Source organism: Callithrix jacchus, chromosome 12 (genome assembly GCF_049354715.1).
Source record: "Callithrix jacchus isolate 240 chromosome 12, calJac240_pri, whole genome shotgun sequence".
NCBI lineage: Eukaryota > Metazoa > Chordata > Mammalia > Primates > Cebidae > Callithrix > Callithrix jacchus.
The window spans coordinates 13,082,431-13,105,821 of record NC_133513.1 but is presented as its reverse complement, the minus strand read 5'-3'; the positions used below and the strand labels follow the sequence as shown (position 1 = coordinate 13,105,821).

Sequence of the window (23,391 nt, the reverse complement as noted above, 5' to 3'; positions counted from 1 at the left end):
CCTTGAGTAACAGAGATCAGTCAGCATTCACTGGGCCATGAGACCTACGAGAGTGGAGGTCAGTGGCATTCCTCATGCTATTTCAGAAAACAGAACAGTAAAAGCCCTTCAGCCCTCAGTCCCTAAGCATTTATGGCTTCTGGAGGTGCCACCCAAGATGACTAGCTGGGACTGAAGAAGCCAGAAAGCTTATGGGAAAGATTTTGCTCTAAAAATTCCAGACAGAAAAGGTATCGCAGAACCTACAGAGCAGAGGACAGGTGAGGAGAGGACGATGGAGGAAAAGACTACAATGTCCTGATACAGGCAGAGTGAAAATGACCCCAGCATTTACCTTTGTCTTCTCTGTGATTTCACTTGGGACGCAGCTGCTGTTCCTCATGGGAACCGAATGAGGTCCTGAATCTGCTAAGGGCAAGAGAAGGAAATGGAGCTAAATCTGGTTTGCATGTTCTGTGCAGAATAAGAAACCCTCCATGCCTTTTGCTGCCATCTCACTCTCTTTGCCACACTCAGGTCCCTTACCAGAGGCACAGGGTTAACTGACCAGATGCATCAGAGGACCCTGGTGCCCTCTGGGCCTGAACCTTGAGGAAGATACTGCAGAGTCCTGGTCCAGGGGTTTGCTTAACTCTCAACAGGCTGTGGACAAGTCGGACTCTAACCAGCTGGAAATGAGCTTTAAATCAGGGGTTCCCAGTACACATCAGAGGAAATCACCCATCATGTGAGCACTGACTCCAAATTCAAATAGAAACAGCCGTGGATGGGAAGAACAGCTACAGGCCCAGGACAGGAGCGGCACTGCTCCTTTTCTTCAGCTGTCGGGGCATTTAAAATCCCGTGGATTCATAGTGAATTTAACCTCCACATCTCACCAGGCATTGCCAATATTTATGAACAGAAATGAACATAAAGAGACTAACAGTCATGAGAAAAGGTAAGTGCTGTAGGAATTAAATGGGGGTCGGGTGAGGTGGCTCACACTTCTAATCCCGGAACTTTGGAAGGCTGAGGTGGGCAGATCACTTGAGGTCAAGAGTTACAGACAAGCCTGACCAACATGGTGAAACTCTGTCTCTACTAAAAACACAAAAAGAAACATTTGTCAGGCATGGTGGCAGGCACATGTAATCCCAGCCACTTGGGACGCAGAGGCAGGAGAATTGCTTGAACTTAGGAGGCGGAGGTTGCAGTGAGCAAAAACTGCACCACTGCACTTCAGCCTGGGTGACAGAGTGAGGTTTTCAAAAAGAAAAGGAAAGAAAAGAAAGAAATCAACCGGAAAGTTTGAGGGTCACACTTCAAATGTTACAGGAGTAAGATTACATAGAAATTTAGCTTACTAAAGGAGTTATCTAGTTCACAATAAACAATTTAAATGAGCAAAAAGAACGAAGGAAGTTCCAAAAAGTGCAAATAAAGGCTTCTTTTCTTAAAGCAGATCTCAGGTACTGCTTTATTGAGCCATGAAGACATTGCCCGAAAATCTCTGCTCTCCTCAGCACTTCCAGCTCCCATTCTAAAATCCTATTGTTGTTACTTTTCTCTAAGGAAAGAAAAACAAAGCCTTCACACTGACTCAAGGTGGGATGGGGAGCTGGCCCATTTGCCTTGTAGGCTCATCTTCACAGTTAAAAGTAACCAAGACGTCAGTGGGGGGCAAAGTCCACAGTCAGTGGAGGGGCCTGAGCTCCACCATTCACACGGGTCCAGCCAAGAGCCATTCAGCTAGGGTACCTGAGAAAAATGGGGTCGTGCCCCCCAGCGGGACAACTGTTCTCTTCACAAGTGCTTGGAACTGTTTCCAGGAAACATGACAATGACCCCACCTGAGCCCTCACCCCCAAAAGGAGAAGCAGGGCGTGTGGGTCCTGCAGCGGAAACTAAGCGGCTGCCTTCACGGGAGCTCCCACCTCGCCAGAAAGTGTTCTTCAGGCACAGGCGTTTCTGGGCTGGCTCCTCACTCATGTGTCTCCCTGGCACTCTTTTCTTTTTCCTCATTCTCCATCTAGAAGACAGAGAAAGAACTGACTTGAAGAAGAATTAAAACGCCACGTTCTTTACTAGACATTCAAAGCTTTATCTTTTTTTGTTGTTGTTGTTGAGACGGGGTTTCACCATGTTGGCCAGGCTGGTCTTGAACTGCTGACCTCAGGTAATCCACCCGCCTCAGTCAAAGCTTCATCTTGAAAAAAAAAAAAAATCCTTAAAAATGACCATAACAACTGAGTGCAGTGGCTCATGCCTGCAATCCCAGCACTTTGGGAGGCTGAGGTGGGCAGATCACCTGAGGTCGGGAGTTTGAGACCAGCCTGACCAACATGGAGAAACTGTCTCTACTAAAAATACAAAAAAGTCAGGCGGAGTGGCACGTGCTTTTAATTCCATCTACTCGGGAGCCTAACGCAGAGAATTGCTTGAACCCGGGAGGTAGAGGTTGCAGTGAGCTGAGATTTTGCCACTGCACTCCAGCCTGAGCAACAGAGACTCAGTCTCAAAAAGAAAAAAAATCCATCACAATGACCTACCTGTGCCGCTTGTAGGCAGCCTTGCTCTCTGCCGTCTCCCTCTCCAAGGCTTGAGCACAGCGCTGTGGGGAGAAAAATACATCCACGTCCTCATCTGGCCGACTATGCCCCAAAGCACAGGAAACAAACAAAGAAAACTTACCCGGTTGTCAAGAGCATTTCTTGCAGAAGAGGTGACCTGAAAAATCCACCATGCCCAGCCTGAAAGAACATCTTTCAAGTTCTTTGTAAAATTTGATTTTTCTGATTTTAACTCACAGGTAATTTAGTTAAAATTAGAAGTGGTACATTGAAAAACATCCCCTCTTCAGGCGTGCTGGCTCACGCTTGTAATCCCAGCACTTTTAGAGGCTGAGGTCGGTGGATCACTTGAGATTGGGAGTTTGAGACCAGCCTGGCAAACATGGTAAAACCCCATTCCTACTAACAATACAAAAATTAGCTGCATGTGGTGGTGACCACCCGTCATTCCAGCCGCTCGTTGGGGGCTGAGGCAGGAGAATCACTTAAACCCATGAGGTAGAGGTTGCAGTGAGTCAAGATCACACCATTATACTCCAGGCTGGGTGACAGAGCCAGATTGTTAAAAAAAAAAAAAACAAAAAACAAGAGAAAACTTCCCCCAACTTACATTGACAATTCTCTGTTCAGGACTAAGTGGGGTAGAGACTGTTAGATGCAGCAGGGCGTGGTCACTGGCAACTGTAATCTCAGCACTTTGGGAGGCTGAGGCAGGTGGATCACCTGAGTTTAGAGCTCAAGACCAGCCTGGAAAAAATGGGGAAATCCTGTCTCTACGAAGAATACAAAAATTAGCCAGGCATGGTGGTACATCCTGTAGTTCCAGCTACTTGGGAGGCTGGGGCAGGAGACTCACTGGAACCTAGGAAGCAGAGGCTACCTGAGATTGTGTCACTGCACTCCAATCTGGGCCAGAGAGTGAGACTCCATTTAAAAAAAAAAAAAAAGAAAGGCAGTCCGGAATGGCAGGTAATTATCTAGGTTGTAAAAATAAAACATACTTCCTCTTCCCTCTAATATAAAAAGCATTGTGGGATTAGTGCTTTTTTCTTGGATCATTGTTCAGGAGGAGGGTCAGCCCCCAGACAACCACGTTTTTACTGTCATGAAAGGCAAGAGAAAATAAAGCGCTCACTCTACCCAATGGACAAAAAGGCTCAAATGATGACACAACTTAGCAGCCAAATTCCTACCAAGTACAGACTTTGGACATACTGATCCCTCTCCACCTGCAACCGGGAACATGCACTTTGATGATGTCATTTGAAATGACACTGCCCAGACACACTCTTCATTGATTCTCTGAAGGGCAGTTCCAACAGACTCTCTGGGGCTTTCTCTGCATCATGAGAGGCAGCTCTGCCCTTCGCCGTCCTGCCGTTTGTCGCCTCTTCCCCATGATCTCAGAGGAACTTTGTCTCAGGCCAACTTTGTTCCTTGGGCTCTTTCATTTCCCCTAAAAATCACTTACTCCCCCTCTAAACTGCCCCCATCTCCATCTCCCCTGAAAAGAGGGTGCCCTTTAAGCACCAACCATCTGACCCTTCCTGCAGTCTCATTTCTCGGCTGGCTCCCATGTTTCTGCCTGTTGTATAAACAGCTTCTCCTGTTAAGCTGTCTGTTGTCAGTTTCTGCAGTGAATCTTTAGAGAGGAGAGTGAAAGCTTTCCTTCCAGCCATATGATAGAATTATGAAGCGAAAAGTTTAGACAGAATTTCCTATTTAAAGTGCCAAAACTTCATACTCCATTTCTGATAAAGATCACAAAGGTTAAAAAAAGAAAAACTTAGTTTTGACCCAAAGCTCTGTTGACATTCTATTCAACAAACATCAATCTATTTAATTTTCATGATGTAAATGGCAGATATTTTTATAATTCTTATGCTAATAAATCATTTCCCTGATGTTTTTGGTAAAACCCAATATTCATAATGAAGTCCAGAACCATGAATTGTTTTAAATAATTTCTTCTTATGTGTGATTACAAGTATATCTCTACAGGAAGTTAGTATACTCACACAGAAGGTAATTTTTCGGAGGAAAAGGCCAACGGCAGAAACTCCCAGAAACACAATAGTTAAAAGCATCCACAGAACGCCAAGAAAGCCATGCCAAGGATACAGATAATCAGGTGGAAAACTGATGGCCTGGAATAATAACAGTTGAAATCATGAAAAGGTCAGTGACATGCACAATATTTCAGCAAAAAACAATAATCTTTAGAAACCATCAACCTCCTCCAAGAGGTAACGACACCCCTCAGATATCACCAGGGGATTCCACTGCTTCAAAAAAGATTGAAAGTTACCTGTCTCATGTTATTTGCATGGCTGGTAGTGTGTTTAGGCATTCTAAAGATACAGTGTCTTTGTTTTTCTTGACGTAAAGCAGGGATATCCAAATTTTTTGCTTCCTGGGCAATATTAAAAGGAGGAAACTTGCCTTAGGCCACACATAAAATACACTAACCCTAACAATAGCTGATGGTCTAAAAAATATCACAAAAAGGCCAGGTGCAGTGGCTCATGCCTGTAATCCCAGCACTCTCGGAGAGTGAGGCGAGGGGATCACCTGAGGTCAGGAGTTCCAGACCAGCATGGCCAAAATGGTGAAACCTCATCTCTACCAAACATACAAAAATAGTCAGGTATGGTGGTGGGTGCCTGGAATCCCAGCTACTCAGGAGGCTGAGGAAGAAGAATCACTGAAACCAGGGAGGCAGAGGTTGCAGTGAGCCAATATTGCACTATTGCACTCCAGCCTGGGAGACGAGAGGGAGACTTTGTCTCAAAAAAAAAAAAAAAAAAATCAAAACAAAAACGAAAACAAAAATTACAAAAAGAAAAAAAATTTTTTTTTTGAGATAGTGTCCCACTCAGTCGCCCAGGCTAGAGTGCAGTGGTGCAATCTCGGCTCACTGCAACCTCCGTCACCTGGGTTGAAACCATTCTCCTGCCTCAGCCTCCTGAGTAGCTGGTATTATAGGCACCTGCCACCACACCTGACTGATTCTTATATTTTTAGTAGAGACAGCATTTCACCATGTTGGTCAGGCTGGTCTGAAACTCCTGACCTCAACTGATCCGCCAGCCTCAGCCTCCCAGTTACAGGTGTGACCCACCACACCAGGCCTGTCATTTCTTTATATTTAAATAACATAAGGACTTTAAGAGCCTTTCTCCTTTGGGTCAATCAATGATCTGCACCAAACACATTTCACAAAACCAAGGACAGTCCTCACTCACATCCTGGTCACATCACTCCCAGTGACTCCCGCATTGCAAACCTCCCACAGGTGCAGCCCTTTCCTCTCCATTTGATGGGCTTCTCAGCTCCCATCACACTGACTGGACACAGACTCCCTAGAGGCAGCCCCCAAGAGCAGAAAACACGAATGACACAGAAGTTCCTAAAAGTCATCAAACCAGATGACACGAAACTCAAATGACATTTCACTTTGTTTTGGTTTTGTTTGAGACCAGAGTGCAGTAGGCATCCGACTAGTCATTTTTGGAATCTTTTGTAGAGAAGGGGTTTGGCTATGATGCCCAGGCTTGAACTCCTGGACTCAGGTGATCTGCCCACCTTAACTCCTCAAAGCGCTAAATTACAGGCCTGCACTGTGTAATATGCCATGTGACAGCCCAATAACAAGGAAGAAACCCCGAGGGCCCAGCGTCTACTCACAGGGGTGGATTGATGGCTGGGAAACCCCAGCAGGAGGAGCCAAAAGAGCAGCCACGGCACCCGCATGTCCTGGTCCTCTCAGGGCGCCCTGAGGCGGCCAGGACAGAGGTGGGGGTGGCTTAGGGCTGAGGGAGGGAAGGGGATGGGGATGGGGCAGGATCTGACTTGGGGAGGGGGGTGGGAAGAAAGGGGAGGGAGGGGAATGGGGGATGTTGGGCACCTGGAGGACGGGGAGGAGAAAGGAGTCTAGGAAAGGATTGGGTTGAAACTAAGTCTTCAAGTGCGAGTGGGAGGTTCAACTACAAGTCAGGGAGAAAGTCTATCAGGTAAGAAAGCCGGAGGCTCAGGAGCAATTAGACGGAGACCAGAGCTCTGGTTTCCACCAAAACTTCTCCTGTTTGGGCGCTGCCTAAGCAACCCTCGTGCTTTATACTCCCTCTCCACCAATCCCTGGCCCCGGAACGTGCTACCTCACAGTGGAGATTCCACGGAGCACCTGTGTCCTCCAATGCCCCTCCCCCATCTCAGCCCCAAACATGACTCCCAAGGACAGGTCCTCTCTGGAACCTTCACAGACCTGATTTCTGGTCTTCCCCGCCAGCTCCCTGTCCCTGCTCCTGGGTGGCTCCTTCCTTCCTGAGCTTCCAGGGTTTCTCATGGTCAGTCTTGGCTGCAAAATATAAGAAACAAATGATGGCAGGATGGCAGGAAGAACCTTACACACAAGCAGATTGGGAGGCTCTACAGCCCCCTCTCAGCCATTCATATTCTAAGCAACAAAACATCAGAAGGATTCGGAAGGTCCCAATGGTAAAGCACCTCCATCACATCCGTGCAGCCATCGTCCATCATCCTGTATCTCAGGAACGGATGTTGGAGCTACACTAGTTTTATGTGAGGTACATTTACAAAAATTAACCCGACTTATTTTGTTTATCAAGCAAATCTCAATATATTCCAGAGAAATTTAATCACACAGCAGGTTTCTGGTCACAGAATTGTGTTAGAAGTCAATGATTAAAAGCTAACCAAAAATTATTATATGCTTGGAAATTCAAAGTCCCCTTATAAGATATCAACAGAAGAAAGAATCCAAAATGAAACGAGACTGCCTTTACACTCATTGAGAAGATCATAACGTGGCAATCAAATGCCTCCCCCGGCCCAGGAATTCCACTTTGTGGCACAAGGTTGTGTGGTCTCAAATCACCCCTAACACACCTAGACATGTTAGCATCTGAAACAGGGTGATGGTGTCACTTATCTATATTATCTTACTGCCTGTGAAGGTGGACTTTTCACCTTGTTCGGCACGATCGCTTCAGCAGCCAGGAGGGAAAAGATGAAAAGCCCAGAAGGAAGAATAGAAACCCTGAGTTTCCAATGGGCTAAATATAAGCTGCCATCAAACGCAAACAAATCCAAAGGGCAGTGACCACGCGGTGGCTTCAAGAAAAGCCCACCGGTGTGACAAGTCCCACTAATGTGTAAGAGTGGTGGTGCAGCTGGAGAACTGTCTCCCAAATAACTGGATCTTATTTATCTTAGCAATGTTGTGAACTTTAAGTGTCTAGGTCTTATACATACTGTGTTAAATTTAGCCTGAAGTAGTTCCTGTTTTTTGATGCTGTTATATATGGCATTTTTCCCCATTTTCCAATTGTTTATGCGTATGTACAAATAAAACTGATTTTTGTATATTGTCCATGTAGCCTATAACCTAGCTAAACCCACTTATTAATTCTGATAGCTTTTCAATATAGATTCCTTAAGATTTTCTGCAATCAATGTTGTCTGTAACATCTGTATCTCTTCCTTTCCAATCTGCATGTCTGGTATATCCTTTCCCTTACACTTGCTAGGATCGCCAGTAAAATGTGGACTAAAAGTGGTGACAGCAGGCATCCTTGCCCTGTTCCTCATCTTAGCTGTTAGCTATGGGTTTTTCATAGATTTTCTTTACCAGGTTGAAAAAGTTTACTTCTTTCCCAATTTGATGAGGTTTTTAAAAAAATCATAAAACGATGTTTAATTCTATCATACACTTTTTCTGCAACCGGGAAAGAATCACATGGCTTTTCTTTTTTTAGTCTGTAAATTAGATGTATTTTTGATTATTAAATTTTGCATTCCTGATACAAACCTCACTTGATTATGACATCTTACAATTTGCATAAATTGCTAAATTAAATTTTAAAAAAGATGCCACAGTTTATATATATATATATATATATATATATTTTTTTTTTTTTTTTTTTTTTTTTTTTTGAGACAGAGCCTTGCTCCGTCACCTAGGTTGAAGTGCAGTGGCATGCTCTTGGCTCACTGCAACCTCTGCCTGCCAGGTTTAAGCAATTCTCCCACCTCAGCCTCCTGAGTAGCTGGGACTACAGGGACATGCTGCCACACCTGGCTTATTCTTTGTACTTTTAGTAGAGCAGGGTTTCACCATGTTAGACAGGATGCTCTCGATCTCCTGAGCTCATGGTCTGCCTGCTTCACCCTCCCAAAGTGCTGGGATTACAGGCGTGAGCTCGCCTGGCTGCTAAACTACATTTTATAACGCTAGCCTAATGAAATGAATTGGAGTGTGTTCTTATTTTTCAGCAAATGTTTGCACAGAATTGTTTCTATTTGTTCCCTAAATATTTGCCGAAATTCACCAGTAAAGACATCTAGATATAACGCTTCCTTGTGGGAAGGTTTTTAAACTATAAATTCACTCTCTTTAACAGATGTAGGGCTATTCAGATTACCTTTCTTCCTGAGTAACCTGAGAGATTTGATAGTTTGTGTCTTTGAAGGAATTTGTCTATTTCCTCTAGGCTGCCAAATGTATTAGCATAAAGTTACATGTAACAAAATGCCAGGCTTTTGTTTTGTAGAAATAAGGTTTCACTAGTGAAACCCTGTCTCTACTAAAAAAAATACAAAAATTAGCCAGGCATGGTGGTACCCGCCTGTAATCCCAGCTACTCAGGAGGCTGAGGCAGGAGAATAGCTTGAACCCAGGAGACAGAGGTTGCAGTGAGCCAAGATCGCACCACTGCACTCCAGCCTGGGTGACAGAGCAAGACTCCATCTCAAAAAAATAAAGAAAAAGAAATAAGGTTTCACCATGTTGCCTAGGCTGGTCTCAAACTTCTGAGCTCAAGCGATCTGCCAGCTTGGCCTCTAAGGTATGCACCACTGTGCCTGGCCCCTTTTTTATTTAATTGACTATTATCTTTACCTCTTTCATTCCGTTTGATTTATTCTGCTTTTTTGAGATGGAATAAATTTTAAAATAATTTTTAAAAATGAGCCGGGTGTGGTGGGGCATGCCTAAAGTCCTAGCTACTGAGGGGGCAGAGACAGGTCCAAGGTGGAATCCCACAGGTCTGAAGCTGCAGCGAGCTGTAATAGCGCCACGGCACTCCAGCCTGGGCGACTGAGTGAGATCCTGTCTTTGGGGGTAAAAAAATTTTTCCCTACCTCTGCCTCTCAATTTTTTTTTTTTAAAGGTCGGATTGGTTTGGGCAGAGTCTATGTAATAGAGACTATTCCAGAGCCACGACAGCTCATAAACCACAGGGCAGAATACAGATGACTGTCTTATGAGTGCACATCCTTACCTGTGTCTTTTTTTTGAGACGGAGTCTCATTCTGTCGCCGAGGCTGAAGTTTAGTGGTGCGACCTCGGCTCACTGCAACCTTCACTTCCCGGGTTCAAGCGATTCTCCGGCCTCAGCCTTCTGAGTAGCTGGGACCACCGGTGTGTGCCACCACGCCTGGCTGGTTTTTGCATTTTTAGTAGAGGCGGGTTTCACCGCGTCAGCCAGGCTGGTCTCAATCTCCTGACCTCGCGGTCCGCCCGGCTCCGAGTTTGCAGACTCACAGTGAGGGGGAAAGTGTCCCTCCCTGCAGACCCGAGAGCCCTGGAGCTTTTCGGGGAGCAACTTGGCAGGGAGGGTCCCAGCAGCTGCTCGCAGGCAGGAACCAAGGGGTGCAGCCCAAAGCGACCCTCGGGCCGGCGAGAACCTTCCGCTTCCCGGCGTCTTTCTCCTCAGTCCCGCCGGTTGCTGTGGGAGCCGCGGCCTCCCGGTGCCTGGAGGTCGCTCCATCTCCTCTTCTCGCAGCTGCGAGGCAGAGGCGGCGGCGGCTGGAGCGGGGTGGGCGGCCTGAGGCCAGAGCCCAGCCGGTCCCGCGGGGAATATGGCGACCTGGACAGCAGCAGCCTCCGGGGCGGCACCGCTGACTTCCGGGAGGAGCGAAGGCAAATCAAGATGAAGCCGCGTGGAACCCTGGCCCCGCCACCCCGGTAGGGGGCAGCAGCGACGCAGCCGGGAAGACCCAGTCTGGGCGCTGGGCACCAAAGAGCGCCACAGTAACCTCCAGGGGGCGCCACAGCAACCTCCAGGCAGCGCCCACACCAGCCTCCAGGCGGTGCCACAGCAACCTCCCGGGGGCGCCCACACCAGCCTCCAGGCGGCGCCCACACCAGCCAACATGGGGTGCCGCGGGCACTGCACCTGCTGCTGCCACCCCGGGGCGGGAACTGCACTGTCGGCGCCGCGACACTGACCCGGCTCGCCCAGGCCCGCAGCAGCTGGAGGAGGAGCCCACGGCCACTGCCCTGAGGTGACAAGGAGGAACAGGACAGTGCCCCGGAAAAGGTCTGGAACTCAGAGCTCGGGCCCCTGGGCCAGGAAAGGCCAGGAGCCGAAGGTGGAGAGATGGAGCTGGAGGAGCAGCAGGGGGGAAGGAGTGCGCTCCACGGGCAGGGTCAGCATCCGCTGGGGGGGTTAGAGCATGAAGAGGATGAAGCAGCAGAAAGAGCAGAAACGAGAAGGTGCAATGACACAGCGGAGCACAGTGCAGAATCCAGCCCCAGGACTCCAATCAAGGCTGGCTTTAATTCCACCTCACACCCCCACCCCTAATCAGAGATGATCAGGGGAGAGGGAGGACCCAAGGAACACTGGAACCTGAAGGGCGGGAATCTGAGGCCAGGACTGATTGTGGGAAATGGTGGGAATCAGGAAAGGAGAAAGTGAGGCAGAATGGAGGGCAGGGTGTGGGGGGCGTGAGCTGAGTTAGGAAGGATTAGAAATCAGAAGCTTAAAAAGAATCCAGAAAGAAACTGTCCTTAAGAAGGTGCGTGCTGCAGCTGGGCACGGTGGGAGGCCGAGGTGGGCGGATGACCTGAGGTCGGGAGTTCCAGACCAGCCTGGCCAACATGGCAAAACCCTGTCTCTACTAAAAATACAAAAATTAGCCAGGTGTGGTGGTGTGCACCGCTAATCCCAGCTACTCAGGAAGCTGAGGCAGAATAATTGCTTGAACTTGGGAGGTGGAAGTTGCAACGAGCTGACATCATGCCATTGCACTCCGGCCTGAGCGACAACTCTGAACTCTGTCTCAATTTAAAAAAAAAAAAAAAAAAAAGGTGCATGCTGGGATTGAAGGAAGGGGTTCAAAGATTCAGAGAGTGAGTCTATTTGCAGCGCCCAGAGCAAGACTGGAGGAAAACAGGGCCCTTCTCCTCCAACTCCAGCTGCTCCTCTGAGTCCCAGGCCATCTGCTCCTGTGTCTGCTGCCCTACTGACCTGTCTCTGAACCCTGCTGGAGTGCTGTTCCTCCTGATCTCTGCCCTGCCCTAGACTTTTCACTACCATTATCACCACTGCCCAGGGCCCACCAGCCCCACTGCCCCTGACCATAGCCTGCACCTATCCCAGACACCCCTGCTTCCAGCCTCATGCCCTCGATGACCCAAAGAGGACCTGGGCATGCAGGTGAAGAGGGTGCTCTTCTGGTCCCTCCTGCTTGAATGTCCCAGTCATGAAATCGTGAGTGTGAGGAAATGTTGGATCTGGCATAGATTCTATTTCTCAAGCTGTTTCACACTGTGGTTTCCCTAGCAGTGTATTGAGGAGTCATCGATGGATATTTGGTCCTCCCTGCAGACCAAGGACCTGAGCGCAGATTTCTTGAGCTGCCTAACGAGGCTCTGGCCTCACCAGTCCACATCAAGTTCTGGGTTCTACTGGCCCTGTTTGGCCCAAACACAGCAAGGTTGGCAGGATGGAAATGGGAAAATGGGGACTTCATAATATCAAAAAGGAAGGATTTCATGGGCCAGTGGAACGCAATAGAGAAGCCAGAAATGAATCCATGAATTTACATCCAACTTGTTCTTCACCAAGGTGCCAAGAACATACCTTGGGAACAGACGGTGTCTTGAGTAAGTGGTGCTGGGAAAATGAGAGATACCTACATGTGAAGAATAAAACTAGCCCCCTATGCTTCACCATATATAAAAATCAAATCAAAATTAATTAAAAACTTACATTTAAGAAACTACAGGCTGGGTGTGGTGGCTCACGCCTGTAATCCCAGCCCAGGTTGAGGCAGATGGATGGCCCGAGATCAGGCGTTGGAGACCATCCTGGCCAACATGATAAAACCCCGTCTCTACTAAAAATACAAAAATTAGGCCAGGTGCAGTGGCTAACACCGGTAATCCCAGCACTTGGGAGGCCAAGGCTGGCAGATGCCCTGAGATTGGGAGTTGAGACCAGCGTGACCAACACGGAGAACCCCATCTCTACTAAAAATACAAAAGTGACGGGCGTGGTGGCGCATGCCTGTAATTCCAACTACTCAGGGAGCTGAGACAGAAGAATCGCTTGAACCTGGAGGGGTGGAGGTTGCAGTGAGATGAGATCGTGCCACTGCACTTCAGCCTGGGCAACAGAGTGAGCCTCTGTCTTAAAGAAAAACAGAAAAGGAAACTACGAAACTACTAGAAGAAAACACTGGGGAAATGCTTTAGAACACTGGCCTAGGCAAAGATTTTTTGAGTAAGACATCAAAAGTACAGGCAACGAAAGCAAAAAGTGATAAATAGTATTACATCAAGCTAAAAAGCTTCCTCACAGAAAACAAATCTTAAAACATTAAAATTAAATAGAAACAGAGTGAACTAGGAGCAGGAGCTCGTGCCTATAGTCTCAGCACTTTGGGAGGCCAAGGCGAGCAGCTCACTTGAGGTCAGGAGTTCTAGACCAAACCGACCAACATAGTGAAACCGTGTGTCTACTTAAATATAAATCATTAGCCAGGGATGGTGGCAAGTGCCTGTAATCCCCAGCTACTAGGGAGGCTGAGGCAAGAGAATCACTTGAACCTGGGAGGTGAAGGTTGCAGTGAGCCGAGATTGTGCCACTGAACTCCAGCCTAGGTGACAGAGTGATTTAAAAAAAAAAAAAACTCAAAAACAAAAATCCCAAATAATTCCATATGGACAAGAGCCATGGCATGCCTGGCCCCATGGCCTCCTCCAGTCCAGTCAGAAGCTCCATGCCAGGCCTAGGGCCCATGCTTGCTGCCTGGGCCTCTGCACCCAGCAGGAACTGAAGGGACTCGGTCTCACCAGGCATGTGGCAGCAGCCTGGACCCCCAGGACTTTGTGGGCTCGTGCCTCTTGTCCAACTTGTGACCCTCGCCAACAGCCCTGTAGGGCCAGGTGGGCGGGGATGAGGCTGTCATCCAGCTCGTCATCCAGACCAAAGCCCTGACACTGCACTGCCCTGGCAGCCAGCCCACCCAGAAGCCATAGACCAGACATATGCCAGCCTTAGTTGGACTGAACAGCTGGGCAGTGGGACAGCCCCTTCGAGCCCCTGGCTGTCCCCATTCATCGCCCTCTACCCACCCCCATTGCCCCTGTCCCCGGCTGCGACCTCACATGCAAGGGGCTCCCTTCACCTCGGTGCCTCAGTTCCCCTAACTGTAAAACAGGGACGGGGCTGCCCAGTGGCCCAGAGGAGCCAGCTGTTGAGCCCTGTCCGCCCCTGCCCTCTAGGTGGCCTGTGGTCCGATGAGTATTGTTTTATAAGTGCAATACTTGGCCCACAGACTCCCAGCTGCCCCCATCGCGCTCAGGCAATAACCGGGTCAGCCCCAGTCCATGCGCATCCCTGGTGACCTGAGGAGCAGCACCCTGGCTCCCTCCAGCACCAGCACCCAGAGGCGGGCCAGGGGTGAGGCTGGGATCCCGCCACCATGAAGAATGGACTGACCAGCCGAGGTAGCAGTACCCCCACCGTGGCCCCCACGCCCCGCTAACCCCCACACTCCCATTCCACGCAATAAACGACAGCATTGGCCAAAAAAAAAAACATCTCAGATATTTCCTAAGAGAAGACATACAAATGGCCAACAGGTATATGCGAACAAGTTCAACCTCACTAATCACATAAATCCACATCAAAACCACAGTAAAATATCATCTCACCTCCATTAACATGCCGACTATCAAAAAGTCAGAAAACAGCAAATGCCGACAAGGACACAGAGAAACAGAAGCTCTCAGACACTCTTGGTGGGAATGTCAGACAGTCTAACCGCTATGGAAAAGGCATGGAGGTTCCTCAAGAAACTGAAAATAGAACTACCACGTGATTCAGCAGTGACACTGCTGGGACATGCCCATGAGAAAGAAACTCAGTATGTCAAACACACATCTGCACTCCCATGTTATTGCAGCGCTATTCACAACAGCCAAAAGACGAAATCAACTTAAGTATCCATCAACAGGTGAATAGACAAAGAAACTGTGGTATCTACACACAAAAAGAAAGGATTTGTGAATATATTAAAGCCATTGAATCATATGCCTTAAATGGGGAAGATGTATGCTATATGAATTTTATTTCAATGAAGTGTTTTTAAAAACATAAGAGGCCGGGCATGATGGCTCAAGCCTAAAATCCCAGGACTTTGGGAGGCCGAGGTAGACAGATCACGAGGTCAGGAGATCGAGACCATCCTGGTCAATATGGTGAAACCCTGTCTCTACTAAAAATACAAAAATCAGCTGGACATGGTGGTGGGTGCCACTAATCCCAGCTACTCAGGAGGCTGAGGCAGGAGAATTCCTTGAACCAGGGAGTTGGAGGCTGCAGTGAGCCTAGATGCGCCACTGCACTCCAGCCTGGTGACAGAACCAAAAAAGAAAAAAAGAAAACGCTTTCTTCCATCTGACACAAGACTGAAGAAAACATCAATTATTTTCCTGGTAGGAGATTCATGCCAAGATTGTCCACCAGGTGGAGGCCTGTACCAGCTCTCTGACTAGTGTTCTAGCAATTTCCTCTTGCACGCTGGACACTGGCTCTTTTTTTTTCTTTTCTTTCTCTCTTTCTCTTTTTCTTTTGAGATGGAGTTTCATTCTTGTTGCCCAGGCTGGTGTGCAATGGCATGATCTTGGCTCACCGCCACTTCTGCCTCCTGGGTTCAAGCGATTCTCCTGCCCCAGCCTCCAAGTAGCTAGGGTTACAGATGCGTGCCACTATGCCCAGCTAATTTTTGCATTTTTAGCAGAGAGGGGGTTTCACCATATTGGCCAGGCTGGTCTCCAACTCCTGACCTCAAGTGATCCCCCCCACCTCGGCCACCCAAAGTGCTGGGATTACAGGCATGAGCCACCACACCTAGCCAGAGTTGTGAAGGATATTAAATGAGATCATCTGCATTAGAGCATAGGACTTGAAATTTTGTGATTGCTTTAAAATGTTTCATTAAATTACTGATTTTGTAGTTTAGACATGTTTCTATTTAGTAACTGTCTTAGACCAATATCTATTACCACTCCTTCAGTCGGGTATTGTACTTGTCTTAACTCTTTTGGTCTCAATGTAATCTTTTTCTGAGGTTTATTTCATAATAAAGCCCTGGACTCTTTTAATATGCTGCTAAATTAGCTTTAGAAACAAAAGTGAAACTTAGATATAATTTATTATTACCCAGAGCACAGTCAATGTCATTTTGTTAATAGCTTCTAGTTAAGACATGGCAGTCATCTGTCAGGTAGAGTCAGGACTTTCTAGGTACTGATCAATATCCAACGTAGTCTCCTTTTCAAATGGACGTGAGCTAATTTAACAGTCCTTACCTTGCACGCAGTCCCTTTCTGTTTGGAGCTCAAAGGTGTGTGGAATGTTCTGTGATATTTTATTGCACCATTTATCTGTCTACCTCATTAAGCTTCTTGGTCTGCCCAGCTCCTAATACTCTTCGTCTTTATGCATCTTATTTATATGTTTTGGTAAGTACTGATGGTAAAGATGTGTGTGAGTGTGTGTGTGTGTGAGTGTGTGTATGAAAATATAAAGTTATGTGAATGTGGTCTTTCCCTCTCTCTCAAAGTCTTACTGTACTATACTCACCTATTTTTGAACAGTTGTTAACCACAGGTAACTGAAACTGTAGTTAAAGAGGGAAACTACTGTATTGATAAAACGTTAGTGGGTACTTTTTAATATTTAATGACGTAGTTACTTAAAACTTGTCCTTTGGTATTTAGGTCAAGCAAGCCACCATTATACAACTACCCCACTTGTACATCTGTTTTTCTGTGCATGTAGGTACACGGACCATTATGTCTATTACAAGCACTAGAGTGTTAGCCCTTCTTAATAGCCTGTTCCTCTCAGTGGATGGTATTTATAAAATACACACATAAACATGGTGTGATAGGCCTGGTTTCTTCCTTATATTTAATTGAGGGAGTCAATTATGATGATGGGGGAATCTGAATGATATGGTAATCCTAATAAGCATCATATTATGATTTTATAATACGACATTTGAGCAATGCAACTTTACAAAAGTCACTCAACACCTCTGAGTACAGTTTCCTCTCATGTGTGAAAAGTGATCTTTGACTCTAGTCTCAAATATTTCAAGAGAAGCTCACATGAAATAAATAGCCTCTATAGGAATAAGATCCTAGTGCTTTGTGGGATAATTAAATTCTCCATTTGTGCACTCAGTGCCATCTGTTCTACCCAGTGCTACTCAATGTCGGGTTCATTTGGGTTTTTTCTCTCCCATTTTTGTTCATTTTTATCTATGTCTGATTCAGGTTTTCAGATCTGTTGATTTCCATGTCAATTGTATATAAAGTTCTGGCTAGCAGTTAAAAGTCATGTCTTTTAGAACTTAAAATGAAGAAAATTTCGCTAGTTGCTCTAACAATTGTCTGGTTTGTGTAGGGTCTAAGCTGCTTTCCAGAACTTCAAAGAACTTTAAAATTTCTTAGTAACTTTCATTAAGAAAAACTAAAATAGCATTTGTTGTTTTGTTTTTTAGCCAGATGTGCTGCTTTGAGTTTCTGGCATGTCTGTGATTATTCTTTTAAGTGTGGAGCAATAGGCCTGGGACTTAAAAGTGCAGCCATCTCTTTGCTTATAGAGAAAGCTGTTCAAACTGCCAAGAATTTTTAAGTTTGGAAAGACTTATTTAAGTAACAACTTCTTTTCAAAAGATTGTCTTTACTATTCCCAGCCTAGAAATAATGCAAACCAGATTGATTTGGAAGGAGCTGTGATAGTGTAAAGTAACTGAATGGCCCCTTTTCTGGAGCGCTGTTCCACTGTGAGCACTGCAAGGTCATCCCCAGCCCCAAGCTTGCAAGGTGGTCAGTAGCTTCTCAGGTTGGATTTTTAAAATCACAGTTCTATGGAGATATAGTCACATACCAGGCAATTTGCCCATATAAAGTAGACAAGTCAGTGGTTTTCAATATAGTCACAGAGCTGTACAACTTTCACCACAATAACTTTAGAACATTTTCATTCCTCCAAAAAGAAATCCCATTAGCAGCTGCTCATCATTTTCCCATGGTGCTAGGCAGCCACTAATGTGTTTTCTGTCTCTATAGGTTTTCCTCCTGTAATCATTTCATGTAAGTGGAATCATACAATATGTGGCCCTTGGTGACTAGCTTCTTTCCCTTACAATGTTTCAAGTTCATCCATGTCGTAGCATGCATCAGTACTCCATTTCCTTTTATTGCCATGTAATAGTCTACTTTCTGGAATACTCTATGACAAAAATACCAGCAGATTTCCAGTGGAGGGGCCCCATGGGTTGCCAGCACGATTCTTGTGGCTGGCACAGCACTTTTGCCGGCGCCTCGGCGTGGCAGCTCTTCATGCAGAGTAAACGGGACTGGTTCCCCAACTGACCGGTGTTTGGAGCTCCAGGAAGGCAGAGCCGCTTGTTGCGGACTCAAGAAGGAAGCCAGACCGGAGATTCCCGGGCAGAAGAGCACCATCAGTCTTATCACTGCTATTTTGGCCGGCGCAGTGGGTTGCTCAGTTCCCAGCACTGGGAATCAATAAATTGGACGTCGACTCAGAAACCTAATTAGAAAGGCGGTAATTGTAAAGATGACAGATGGATAAATTTATAATAAAGGGAAAAAACCAGCCTAAGAAGGCTGAGCATACCCAAAATCAGAACCCCTCTCCCTCTACAGGGGATTGCAGTTCCTCATCAGCAACGGAACAAGCCCTGATGGAAAAGGACTGTGTTCCATTATCTGAAGTAGGCTTCAGAAGGTGGATGATAGGAAACTTCTGGGAGTTAAAAGAACTCTCTTTTAACCACTCTCTTCTGGCTTGTAGGGTTTCCGCTGAGAGATCTGCTATAAGTCTAATAGGCTTCCCTTTGTGGGTAACCTGACCTTTCTCTCTGGCTGCCCTTAGTATTTTCTCCTTCGTTTCAATCCTGGTGAATCTAACGATTATGTGCCTTGGGGTTGCTCTTCTTGAGGAATATCTTTGTGGTGTTCTCTGTATTACCTGGGGTTGACAAAAATACCATATTTTGTGTTTATCAGTTGATAGATTTTTGGGTTGTTTCTACTTTTTGCTATTAATGAAAAAATATGCTGTAATTATATAATAGACAAAGACTGGAAATAACCAGGTGTCATTCAGTGGGCAAATGATTAAACAAATAATGATACAGCCATACCATAGAATAGCACTCAACAGTAAAAAGGAACCAATTATTAGCCAGGCCGTTGCGACATGCACCTGTAATCCCAGCTACTCAGGAGGCGGAGGCAGGAGAATCACTTGAACTGGGAAAGTGGAGGTTGCAGTGAGCCAAGATCGCACCACTGTACTCCAGCCTGGGCTATGGAGCAAAACTCTGTCTCAAAAAAAAAAAAAAAGAAACAAATTATTGATACAACAGTCTCTGTAAATCTTCAGTAAATGATGCTGAGTGAAAAAAGCCAATCCCCAAGGGTTTCCTATATTGCATATTTTCATTTGTATTCTTTAAAGGACAATTATAGAAATGGACAATGGGTTAGTGGTTGCTGCTGATTAAAGAGGGAGTGGGAATGGGCCTTGCTATTACCGGGCAGCATGAAGAGTGCTTCCAGTGATGGAGACCATTTCCGTCTCTATGTGTCACTCAGTGTCCTGGCTGTGATACTGCCATGTAGTTTTGCAGTGTGTTGCCATTGGAAGAAACTGGGGAAAGGGGCATAAGGGACGTCTGTATTATTTCCTTTAACTAATTACATAAAATTTTTTTTTGAAAGAAAACAAAACAAAACTCTGCTGACTCTCTCAGCATTTTGCCTGGAAATTTTAGCCAGCTCCACATTTGTTAAGCATGTTTTCTAGTTTTCAAGTGAACACATGCTTGCTAGTTTGTGCTCTCTCTCATGAAGCGACGTCACCCTTTCTCCAGCCCCCAGCAGAGGTCTCCTCCTCACTGCCTTGTCAGTCTCCACCTAACAGCGTCCGCACTACCTGGGCCCCACAGCTAAGGCCACGTTTCCAGTTTTGCTATTGCAGCACCAGTAACATCCGTTTTCACTGTAGGTATCTGCTGCTGCATAAAACAAAAAGCCAAAGCTTAGTGTCTTTAACAACTTATTCTTTCTCACGGTTCTGTATGTTGGCTGAGTAGTACCTCACCCCTCACCTGCTTTTACCTGGACTCATTCATGTCACTGTAGTTAGCTGGTGGGGTCTTCTGGGAGCCTGGCTCATGGGGACAGCTGGGCCTCTTTCTCCTCATTTTTCACGATGGGCTTCTTATGGTGTGGCAGCTCCACGACCCTCAACGGCCTACTCTTGGAGGCTGTATAATGTCACTTCAGCTACGTTCTATTAGTCAAAGCAAGTCACAAGCCCAAACCAGATTCAAGGGATAGAAAAATAGTCTCGTCTTCTTAGTGGAATGAGTGGCAAGGTTATATTGCAGGGAAGCATGGAATAATTCTTGAGGCTTTTTGTGTGTGTGTGTGGGGTTGGGTTTTCTTTTCATAAATGTATTTTGTATCCTGTCTTACCTGTGAACAAACTTTAAAAATTCTTTGGTGAAAGCACTGTATGTTCTCACTCATAGGTGGGTGTTGAACAATGAGAACATGTGGACTCAGGGAGAGGAGCATCACACAGAGGGGACGGTTGGAGGGTAAGGGAGAGACAATGGGCGGTGGGGAGGGAAGGGAGGGTGGGGAGGGATAACATGGGGAGAAACGCCAGATGTAGTATGCACCTAAAGTAAAATAAATAAATTATAAAAAAAAGATAAAATTTCAAAGTAGAAATACAAACAAATGCAAATACAAATTGTAATACCTTTATTCTCTTAATTTTGTAAAATATCACCCTTTTTTCAGTTCTAAATGTGTCCTGATTTAAGCATATATAATTCTTATATGTTTACATAGGTTTCTACTATACCAAGTTCTCCATAATAATAAAAAAAACTTCAAAAAAAATTCTTTGGTGAGGAAATAACATGATATACTGTAAAATTCATGAGTGCCTGAAAACTGTGCTATTAATATTTTCCTTTGACTGTGTTGATACTGGATTTGTCTTATACTGGATTAATGTTTATGTACATATTTTGGATTTTTTTTTTGCTTTGTTTTGAAATTATTTCAGACTTAATAAAGAGTTGGCAAAAACAGTGAAATAATTCCTGTTTGTCCTTCAACCAGATTCCCTAAATAAGAATAACCACGTTGCAATGATCGGTTTGGGGAAATTAACATTTATGCAAATACTATTATTACATTTACAGATTCTATTTAAATGTCACCAGTTGTCTCACTAGTGTCCTTTTCCTGGTCTAGGAGCTGATTCAAGATTACATGCTGCATCTAATTGTCCCGTCTTAGTCTCCTTTGCCTTCTTTAATCTGGAACAGTTCCTTGGTCTTTATTTTTCATGACCTTGACATTATTGAAGAGTTTCGTAGAATGATCCTCAGTTTAAGGCAGTTGCTTGATTTGATTCAGGGGTACCTGGTCGGCTGTAGTTCTGCTTTCAAATGATTGAATATACTGAAACATTGCAGAAAGATTATTCTTATCTGTGAATAATAATCCTAGGGGTTGGCTGGCTGAGGGAATGAATAGAAATGTCATCATTGGCAGTATCTTTAAGTGGCTCTGTGTTTAGAGTATCTGTCTTATAGGTGCTTATTTTCAAAAATCCTCCGCCGAAAATGTGCTTTCAGATGTATAATTCATAGAATCACAAGCAGCCCTTTACAATATCCTCAGAGAGTTTGAAAATGTTTTATCTCTCTGGAATGCTGACACTCACACGTTTTAAATGGGTAGACACTGGTGTATCTGCAAAGTCTTCTATCTAAACTAAGCAGATAGTTGTAACATTTTATCTGTGACTAGCTACTTAAAAGTTCTTTTGATACCCATTATTCTCAAAGCAAATTGTAAACTATTTTTCTATAAATACAGAAACTTTTTCCTCATTCCATCACTCAGACTGGAATGCAGTGGTGTGATCGTGGCTCACTGCAGCCTCAACCTCCTGGGCTCAAGGAATCCTCCCATCTCCACCTCCTGAGTAGTAACGACTGCAGGTGCATGCCAACACACCTGGCTATTTAAAAAAATTTTTTTGTAGAGACAGGGTCTCACTATGTTGCCCAGGCTGGTCTGGAACTCCCAGGCTCAAGTGGTCCTCCAACCTCAGGCTTCCAAAGTGCTTCACTTATAGGCATGAGCCACCACACCCAGCCTAAACTCTCTATTAAAAAAAAAAATGCAAAAATGTGATTTACTGTAAGAGTACTATTTCTAAAATATTAACATGTAAAGAAATATGTAATAAGCTGCAATAAACATTTCTTCAAAAAAATCAAGGAATCATTTCTTACCCTTCCCTTGCATATATTCATTCTCAATTAACATATCCTACCCCTTCTTCCTTTCTGTTTACTACCTGACCATAACTTAGAGTTTCTAGGGCATTGTTTTTCAAACTGTGGGTCACAAACCTTTAGTGGATCATGAATCAATTTGACCAGCATTTATTAAAATGAAATAGATTAAAATAGAAAATACCAGAATGTACCACATAGTAAGGGGAAATGTCATGTCATTAATTTATTTCAGTTATAGATCTTATATATTTGTTTGTGAATACAATATAAAATGTCTGAAAATTAGCTTGGCGTGGTGGCGCACACCCATAGCTCCAGCTACTCGGGAGGCTGAGGCAGGAGAATCGCCTGAAATAGCAAGGCCGAGGTTGCGGTAAGCCGAGATCGTGCTACTGTACTCCAGCCTGGGCAACAAGAGTGAAAACTCTGTCTCAAAAAAAAAAAAAAAAAAAGTTTGAAAGCCACCATTCTAGAGCGTTTCATCTATTTGTGTCTTGAACCTAATGTTTTTAAAACATGCGTGTTGGGTAGTTATTTGCATAAGACTTTTAAAACTAGAATTTTGTATAGGGGCCAATATCGCAACACTGCACTCCAGCCCGGGCGACAGAACAAGACTCTGTCTCAAAAAAAATAAAAAATAAATTTGTTAAGCTTTCTCGATTAGAAATATTCCCTTTCCTTAGAAATCTCTCTATAGGTAATGGTACACACCTCTAATCTCAGCACTTTGAGATTACAGCCAAGGCAGGAGGATCGCTTGAGGCCAGGATTTTTCAGACTAGCCTGGGCAACAAAAGGAGAATTCGTCTCTACGAAAAAGAAAAAGTGAGTCGGGTATGATGGTGCCCACCTACATCCAAGCTACTCAGGAGGCTGACATCAGAGGATCACGAGCCCAGCAGTTCAAGGCAGCAGTGATCAAGCTACTGTCCTCCAACTTGGGTGACAGGGTGAGATTCTGCCTCAAAAATAAAACTCAGGGGGCCGGGCGCGGTGGCTCATGCCTGTAATCCCAGCACTTTGGGAGGCCGAGGCGGGTGAATCACGAGGTCAAGAGATCGAGACCATCCTGGTCAACATGGTGAAACCCCGTCTCTACTAAAAATACAAAAAAAATTAGCTGGGCATAGTGGCGCGTGCCTGTAAT

General features: G+C 45.4%; 1 protein-coding gene and 2 pseudogenes across 12 annotated transcripts in view; all 3 read right to left on the bottom strand.

Annotated features, from left to right (window-relative positions):
* LOC103796577 (uncharacterized) overlaps nt 1–23,391 on the bottom strand; it is a 196,163-nt gene that overhangs the window by 7,564 nt on the left and 165,208 nt on the right. For 3 of the 10 annotated variants that reach the window (XM_078344627.1, XM_078344622.1, XM_078344623.1), the window contains 6 exons: nt 6,817–6,909; nt 4,861–4,965; nt 4,571–4,699; nt 2,532–2,593; nt 1,845–2,011; nt 335–405 (listed from right to left, as the gene is read on the bottom strand). In XM_078344627.1, coding sequence (XP_078200753.1) covers nt 335–405; nt 1,845–2,011; nt 2,532–2,593; nt 4,571–4,699; nt 4,861–4,965; nt 6,817–6,909 — 627 coding nt within the window. Of the gene's footprint in view, nt 1–334; nt 409–1,844; nt 2,012–2,531; nt 2,594–4,570; nt 4,700–4,860; nt 4,966–6,239; nt 6,913–9,853; nt 10,439–23,391 lie in introns of those variants that run through there. The other 7 variants (XM_078344628.1, XM_078344624.1, XM_078344625.1 and 4 more) reach the window with 7 other exon arrangements.
* LOC144576513 (ATP-binding cassette sub-family C member 6-like) overlaps nt 18,060–23,391 on the bottom strand; it is a 134,268-nt pseudogene continuing 128,936 nt past the window's right edge. Inside the window, exons 8-11 of the transcript XR_013524602.1 lie at nt 20,029–23,053; nt 19,443–19,925; nt 19,112–19,229; nt 18,060–18,433 (exon numbers count right to left, since the gene is read on the bottom strand). The product of XR_013524602.1 is annotated as an ATP-binding cassette sub-family C member 6-like (transcript). The remainder of the gene's footprint in view (nt 18,434–19,111; nt 19,230–19,442; nt 19,926–20,028; nt 23,054–23,391) is intronic.
* Nucleotides 18,060–23,391, bottom strand: part of LOC128929239 (ATP-binding cassette sub-family C member 6-like) — a 32,748-nt pseudogene continuing 27,416 nt past the window's right edge. Inside the window, exons 8-12 of the transcript XR_013524603.1 lie at nt 22,956–23,053; nt 20,029–21,393; nt 19,443–19,925; nt 19,112–19,229; nt 18,060–18,433 (exon numbers count right to left, since the gene is read on the bottom strand). The product of XR_013524603.1 is annotated as an ATP-binding cassette sub-family C member 6-like (transcript). The remainder of the gene's footprint in view (nt 18,434–19,111; nt 19,230–19,442; nt 19,926–20,028; nt 21,394–22,955; nt 23,054–23,391) is intronic.